Consider the following 8141-nt stretch of genomic DNA (forward strand, 5'->3'; position numbering starts at 1 on the left):
AGAAGGATCGCACCCTTGGCTTCTCAGGGTTTTTCCCTCTGAGAATCTTGTCTACCTCCCAAAAAGGCATGTTGGTCCTATGCCCAACCTTCTGAGGGTCAGGGCCATGGGGCAGATGAATGTTACCAGGAAGGCCCACGACAGGTCCTCTTAAGATCTGGGATCCAAAAAAAAAAAAGATCTGGGATCCATCCAGAGCATTGCCATGTGGGTAAAGGGCAGAGTTTGGAATCTAAGAGAGCCAGGGAAACTACCTTTCCCCAAGGGCGGGGAAGCTGTAAGTCAGGCCCTAAAGGCAGGATACTCTCTGAATAGGTCAAGGGTGAGGAAAGGGTATAAGACTGGGGTAAGAATAAGCAAAGGCATAAGGAAGGCACAGGTGTCTGGGCAAGTCACCTAGGACAACTTTGTTTGAACCTGGGTTTGCTACTGAGTGGGGCTCTGTGAGAAGAGGTAAACAGCCCCAAGACGCCCCAGGACATGAGGGCAACACCCCAAGTTTGGATTAACTGCCTCAGGTACACCCCTTGGGTCGAGGAAACCAGGGAGTTAGTCATAGGGCCTGTAACAGAAGAGAAAACAGGTATTAATAAAGGACAATCCACATTTTATTTGTATCTGCCTTTAATATGTACAGAAACTCTCAGGCTCCTTCCCCCATCTGGTGGATAGATGGCAGATTCCGGAAAGAGGAGGAATCAGAATGAGGACACAGAGTTCAAGTGAAGGTCTTGCTACCCTGGGCAAAGAGCATCCCTGTCCTCCTATCCCTCCAGGCCACCTGTCAATCTGTGTGGGTCCATCCCCCTTCCCCATGGACTGGTCACGGGCCGGAGGCCCATCCTCCTTTTCTCAGTGTTTTTAGCTTCCTGTCCTAGTTTTTCCATCCCTAAAATTCTATTTCTAGGGAGAAGGAACACCAACAGCCATAACTTGTCTCTCCCAAGTCCACTCCTAACTCACGGTGATCAGTACAGATACCTGAAAACTGGGAACTCCAGCCACCCAGGGCCCTCGCAGCTGGCTGGATCTGAGGGCAGGGCAGTAAGCATGAGTGCTTATCTGTGTAAGGCAGGGTTGGCAGCGCCACTGTGGGGAGGCACAGGGCTCCTGGGTGGGCCTGTAAGAGGGGGAAGAAAGCCCCTAAAACCAAGGGCATGGTCTTATTCATCGTAGAAATCAACATGGGCTCCAGACTTGAACTTGTCGTTTTGCAGCAAGCTCAGAAGTTTCTGGGCTGATATCTTGCAATCCACAAGTTCCCCCTTTCTCTTCAGCTCCTGCAGACGTTTTCGCAAGTCTGGGTCCACAGAGGTCTCCCGGGCTAACTGCTGCATGTCAGTGTCCAGGGGACCTAGGAGATGAAGTGCAGAAGATGAGGGGACACGGCTGAGGCAGGGGCCCCTGATCTATGTGTGGAGTTGGGTGGAGTCAGGTCTGGCCAGAGGCAATACCTCACCTTGGCTGACACGTGGTCAGCATCACCAAAGGCTCCACACTGTCACTATTAAGCTCCAGACTCATCCAATGTCCACTGAACACAGTCCCCTTAGACTACCAAATCTACAGATTCACACTACCCCATCACCACTCCGCAAAGTCCCAGAGCAGAGACAGACACTGTCCCTGTGGGAGGAGAATGAAGTGAGCAGCCAACTTCTCAAGTGCTCCCGAGCCAGCCCACCCTAGCACCACGTCAACTCCCATGGCCCTAGGTGGCTCCCTGTGTGTTCCCCAAAAGTCTACAAACAATAAATGCTGGAGGAGGCTGTGGAGAAAAGGGAACACTCTGCACTGTTGGTGGGAATGTAAATTGATACAGCCACTATGGAAGACAGTGTGGAGATTCCTTAAAACACTAAGAATAAAACCACCATATGACCCAGCAATCCCACTCCGAGGTTGGTTTCCTACCGTGAGGAAACCAAAATTGAAAAAGACACATGCATCCCATTGTTCATTGCAGCAGTATTTACAATAGCTAGAACATCAAAGCAACCTAGATGCCCACTGACAGATGAATAGATAAAGAAGTTGTGGCACATATACACAATGGAATGTTACTCAGCCATAAAAAGGAACGCATTTGAGTCAATTCTAATGAGGCAGATGAACCTAGAACCTCTCATACAGAGTGCAGTTAAGTCAGAAAGAGAAAGATAAATATCGTATACTAACGCATATGTACAGAATCTAGAAAAATGGTACTGAAGAATTTATTTGCAGGGCAGCAATGGACAAACAGACATACAGAATAGACTTATGGACATGGGGAGAGGGGAGGAGAGGACGAGATGTATGGAAAGAGTAACATGGAAACTTACATTACCATGTGTAAAACAGACAGCCAATGGGAATTTGCTGTATGGCTCAAGAAACTCAAACAGGAGCTCTGTATCAACCTAGAGGGGTGGGATGGGGAGGGGATGGGAGGGAGGTTCAAAAGAGAGGGGGTGTATGTATACCTATGGCTGATTCATGTTGACGTTTGACAGAAAACAACAAAATTCTGTGCAGCAATTATCCTTCAATTGCTGCTGCTACTGCTGCTAAGTCGCTTCAGTCATGTCCAACTCTGTGCGACCCCATAGACGGCAGCCCACCAGGCTCCGCCATCCCTGGGATTCTCCAGGCAAGAACACTGGAGTGGGTTTGCCATTTCCTTCTCCAATGCATGAAAGTGAAGAGTCAAAGTGAAGTCGCTCAGTTGTGTCCAACTCTTAGCAACCCCATGGACTGCAGCCTACCAGGCTCCTCCGTCCATGGGATTTTCCAGGCAAGAGTACTGCAGTGGGTTGCCATTGTTCTCCGATCCTTCAATTAAAAAATAAATATATAAAAAGTCTACAAACAATAAATGTTGGAGAGGGTGTGGAGAAAAGGGTTAGAATCCTCTCGCACTGTTGGTGGGAATGTAAATTGATACAGTCACTATGGAAGACGGTATGGAGAGTCCTTAAAATACTAGGAATAAAGCCACTATATGACCCAGTAATCCCACTATTAGGAATATACCCTGAGGAAACCAAAATTGAAAAAGACACATGTACCCCAATGTTCGCTGCAGCACTATTTACAATAGCTAGAACATCAAAGCAACCTAGATGTTCATCAACAGATGAATGGATAAAGAAGCTATGGTACATATATAGAATAGAATAATAATCAGCTATAAAAAGGAATGCATTTGGGTCAGTTCTAATGAGGTGGATAAACCTAGAGCCTATTATACAGGGTGAAGTAAGTCAGAGAAAGATAAATATCATACATTAATGCATATATATGGAGTCTAGAAAGGTGGTACCAATGAATTATCTGCAGGGCAGCAACAGAGAAACAGACAGAGAGAACAGACTTATGGACAAGGGGAGAGGGGAGGAGAGGGTGAGATGTATGGACAGTAACATGGAAACTTGCATTACCATGTGTCAAATAGACAGCCAATGGGAATTTGCTGTGTGGCTAAGGGACCTCAAACAGGGGCGCTGTATCAACCTAGAGGGGTGGGATGGGGAGGGTGATGGGAGGGGGGCTCAAGAGGGAGGGTGTATGTATACCTATGGCTGATTCATGTTGATATCTGGCAGAAAACAAGAAAATTCTATAAAGTAATTATCCTTCAATTAAAATTAACTAATAAAAAGAAAGAAACGATAGCTGACAACTTCCCAAATCTCTGAGGAGATCTGTACATCCAAGTTTATGAAGCTATTATTTCATCCTCAAATTGTCTTCTCCAAGACATCAGGACTAGATGGTTTCACTGGTAAATTGTGTCTATTTTTTATGCCAATACCATACCAGTTTGATTACTGTGGCTTTGTAATATAGTTTGAAATCAAGGAGCATGATGCTGGGGATCTTTGTTCTTCTTTCTCAAGACTGCTTTGGCTATTGAGAGTTTTCTGTGGTTCCATATATATTTTAGAATTGCTTGTTCTATTTCTGTGAAAAATGCCACTGGAAATTTGATAGAGATTGCATGAAATCTATAGATTGGGTTGGACAGTATTGACATTTTAACAATATTAATTCATCTAATCCATGAACATGGCATCTTTCCATTTTATATCTTCTTGAGATTCTTTCATCAGTGTCTTATAGTTTTTGGTGTACAAGTCTTTTACCTCCTTCATTAAATTTGTTCCTCAGTTTTTATTCTTTTGGATGCAATTGTAAATGGGACTGTTAATTTCTTTTCCTGATACTGCATTATTAGTATAGAAATGTAACTGATTTTTCACGTTGTCTTCTCTATTAAGATGATCATACAAATTTTATGTTTTGTTATTGCGGTATATTACACTGATTTATTTGCAGATGTTGAACCATCCTTGCATCCCTAGGATTAATCCCACTTGATCATGGTATACAATCTTCTTAAAGTATTTTTTAATTTGGCTCACTAATAATTTTGTTGAGGATTTCTGCATCTATGCTCATCAAGGATTTTGGCCTATAACTTTCCTTCCTTGTAGTGTCCCTGTCTGATTTTAGTATGAGGATAATGTTAGCCTCATAAAGTGAGTTTGGAGAGTGTTCCCACCTTTACATCCACTTGTCTAGCGTGCCTTCCACTTGCTGATACGGAAGCAGCCCTCAAGATCAATGTCCAGGTTAGCTGCCTCCAATAAAGCCATCCCTGGTCATACCACCAGAAAGTGTTTCCTTCTTGAACTCTTACAAGTTCACTGTTCTTATTTTTAAAAAATATTTATTTATTTATTTGGCTGTGTCGGGTCTTAGTTGTGGCATATGGATTTTCAATCTCCACTGCAGCATGCTAGATATTTTAGTGGTGACATGTAGGATCTTTTAGTTGTGACAGGTGTGATCTTTAGTTGCAGCATGTGAACTCTCATGTGGTATATGGGATCTAGTTCCTTAACCAAGGATCAAACCCAGGCCCCCTGCATTGGGAGCATGGTCTTAGCCACTGAACTACCACAGAAATCCCTATAAGTACTTTCTCACCTGGGGAACCACAGCGCCCCAGAATTTGGAGTCAATGGACCTCATGGGCAGAAAATCAAGGGATCTTGGACTTTGAAGAAGCACCCTCCTGATCGTCAAATATCTTTCAATCAAATATCGGTGCATCCCCAGTAAGAAGGGATTTACTATCCTTCCAAAAAGTCCATTCCATCTTTGGACACCTGTTAGGACATTCTTTCAGAGACTTAAACAAAAACTCAACTGGTCTCAGACTTCATTCAGGCCCTAAGAGCCTCACAAAAAAGTTCAACTTTCTCACAATGTCCACGGCAGCTCCCTGAGACGTAAACCAGTCACATGGTATTCTGGAGTTTGTTCTGCTCCTGACTATGGTTTCCTTTTGCTCTCTGTTGATTGAGTCTGAGGCTGAGCTCAGAGTGGGTGCTATGTTGAATGTCAGCTGCAAGAATAACTGTATATATTTGGGAGGAAAAGAGGGAGGACTGGGTACTAGAGAGCATGAGGAAGTAGAAATTTGCACTGATCAGGACCTTGGAGGGAAGGTTTGATCCGGGCTATGTTGCATCTGGGTTTTGATCAGGTTAATCTACCTCTTTGCCCCTAGGGTTCCTAGGGGAAAAGACTACTGGATCTTCATCTAAATTGCTCAGACATCATAAACCATCTTCTAATTCCAGCAACCTCAAGCCTAGAATAGAAGCCTCAATCTTAAGAAAGGGGTACAGTAGCATCATGGTAGAGATATGAGAAACCAGGCCGACTGTCACAAGACACCCCCTCCTTTAAATTTCATGAGAATGGGGCCCTATCTTATTTATCACAGCATCCCCCAGCGTTCCAGCACAGTTCAGCATGAGATGACCAGCAGTCAACAATGTCTGTCTGCTCTTCATTCAGCTAAGATTCACTGCAGACTGGCTTAGTGGAGAAGCTGGGGACAGAAAGATCAATAGTGCATAATCCCTGCCTTCAAGGCTTTCCTATGCAGAGAGAGGCATATACACATTAAGATAATACAGTATGATAAGTCCTATTTAACAATTACAAACGCTAACAATTAGACAGTCCTTCACAGTTGGGATCACTTCCACAAGTTTTACCTCATTCAGTCCTACAAACGGTCCTGTGAAACAGGTAACATCTTCCCCATTTCACATGAAAAAATGAGGCACAGGCCTGGAATTCAAATCCAAAAATCCTAATCGTGTCTCAGACTAATATATCAGACTTCCTGTCCCCACCCTCAATTCCAGGCAGCTCCCCACTCTCAGTCCATATCCACTAACTACAGCTTCCTGCCCCCACCAGCCCTAACTTCCTTGGAGCCTGTATTTCCCTTAAGGAGTGATGGGTCGTGATTTAAGGACAATATATTCTATACACAGGAGACAGAGAAGGCTCGTAGCCAGGTCCCCAAAGGGTAACCAGCCAGTTCTGAGAACATGGATGGCAGTAAAGCCTCACCTACCTGGAGCATAGCTCAGCACCCTCACACTAGGTTCTTCTGCCGCCAGGACCTGGAACATCATGTTACGGGCAGCCTTGCCAGCACAGTACAGTGCCCAGCCCTTGAAGGGCTGCAGGGCACAGATGGACGAGATGTTAACCACAGTCCTGCTGAGGCCAGGACTGTCCGGGAAGGCCTTCAGGATACTGGAAGTCAGGCAGAGCATGGAAGTCAAGTTCAGAGTCCAGTAGTTGTTCACTTCAGTTGGGTCAGCCAGGTCCACCCAACGTTTGGATACATCTCCAAGAGTGGCTGAAAAACCAGACCTTATCAATCAACCAGTGCAAGGCGGGGTTTTCTGGTCTTCCAGCCCTTTTCAAATTCATTCAGACACCCGCTTCCCAACCACACCTAAAGGAGGCTCTCTAGGGCTTCTGAAGACGCCTCCCTCTTCCCAGCCCTGCAGACTGACATACGTGGGGAACCCCCTTACCTGACGCTTCAAACTGAGAAGGCGCATGCTCTGCTCTGGGGCTGGGTTCAGGGGAACTCTGGGGGCCATTTGGATAAGTGGGGGAAATTTACAACTTCGGGGAGACTCCATGCCCTAACTCAGGTCTCCACCAGAGGGCGCTGAACAAGAGGCTCAGAAAAGTTCTACAGGCGTTCTGGAACAAATGGCGTTGAAACAGGAAGAGGGACAGGGGAGAAGTGGGGAGAATGCGCCGCCCGGACAGCACTAGATCTGCCTCCACACCTCGCTGAAACCAGGACTTCCAGGCGTCTTTTCTGAGTCCTAGGAGTCACCTTTAAAGTTCCAAGAAGCGAGGGGGATGAAAGAGAGGGAAAACAGAACGGGACGCCAAGCAGTATTCCAAGCGCTCCCGGGCCCGCGGGCGTCTTACCCGCATTGTTGATGAGCAGCACTCGCCGCAGGCCTTCGGGCCTGGGGAGGTCGCACAGAGCCCCGAGCAGTTGCTGCAAGCCGGTCTCGGCGCCCAGGTCGGCGGGGACCCGCACGATGCGCAGACCCAGCCGCTCGGCGCCCAGTTCGGCCTCCAGCTGCCGCAGGGCCTCGGCATTGCGGGCGCTTAGGACCAACACGGAGCCGGGCGACAGCAGCGGGGCCAGGAGTTGGGCCAGCGTCCGTCCGAAGCCCCGGGAAGCCCCAGTCAGCACGCATATAGTGCGGCCCAGGCTGCCAGCCTGGCTGACGCCGGCCTCCATGCCTCCTAGCTGCGAGCTGGAGCAGCTACCGAGGCCCGGCAGGGGCGGGGCGGCCGCGGAGGGAGAAGGAGGAGGCAGCGTTGGGCGAGGGCGGGAACTTAAGGAGAGAGCCGGAGCAGGCCTTTCCTTGGCCGCAGGCGGTGAAAGTGGAGGTGACGGCAAAATTGGAGCGCCAAGAGACTAAATCCGCGGCAGGATCCCCACAGGACATCTTAGCCCAGTGCAGTCCGCGGGCCTCATCCTTTGCCCTGCAAACCCATCAGTGCCCCTATGGAACTCAGTCTCCCGAGTTCAGACCTAACTTCCTTGTGTAAGTGATTAAGTAACTGTTAGTCGCTCAGTTGTGCCCGACTCTTTGCGAGTCCATGGACTGCAGCCCACCAGGCGCCTCTGTCCATGAGATTTTCCAGGCAAGAATACTGGAGTGGTTGCCATTTCCTTCTCCGGGGGATCTTCCCAACCTAGGGATCGAACCCCAGTCTCCTGCACTGCAGGCAGATTCTTTTACCGA

General features: G+C 47.5%; 1 protein-coding gene across 1 annotated transcript; it reads right to left on the bottom strand.

Annotated features, from left to right (window-relative positions):
* Positions 1 to 606: 606 nt before the first annotated feature.
* SPR (sepiapterin reductase) lies at positions 607 to 7694 on the bottom strand. The gene is made up of 3 exons (XM_020883357.2): positions 7309 to 7694; positions 6425 to 6715; positions 607 to 1354 (listed from the first exon to the last, which is right to left on the bottom strand). The coding sequence occupies exons 1-3, from the start codon at positions 7628 to 7630 to the stop codon at positions 1164 to 1166; spliced, it is 804 nt and encodes a 267-aa protein (XP_020739016.2). The 5' UTR covers positions 7631 to 7694; the 3' UTR covers positions 607 to 1163.
* Between the last annotated feature and the right edge of the window lie 447 nt (positions 7695 to 8141).

This window comes from Odocoileus virginianus, chromosome 2, assembly GCF_023699985.2.
Source record: "Odocoileus virginianus isolate 20LAN1187 ecotype Illinois chromosome 2, Ovbor_1.2, whole genome shotgun sequence".
NCBI lineage: Eukaryota > Metazoa > Chordata > Mammalia > Artiodactyla > Cervidae > Odocoileus > Odocoileus virginianus.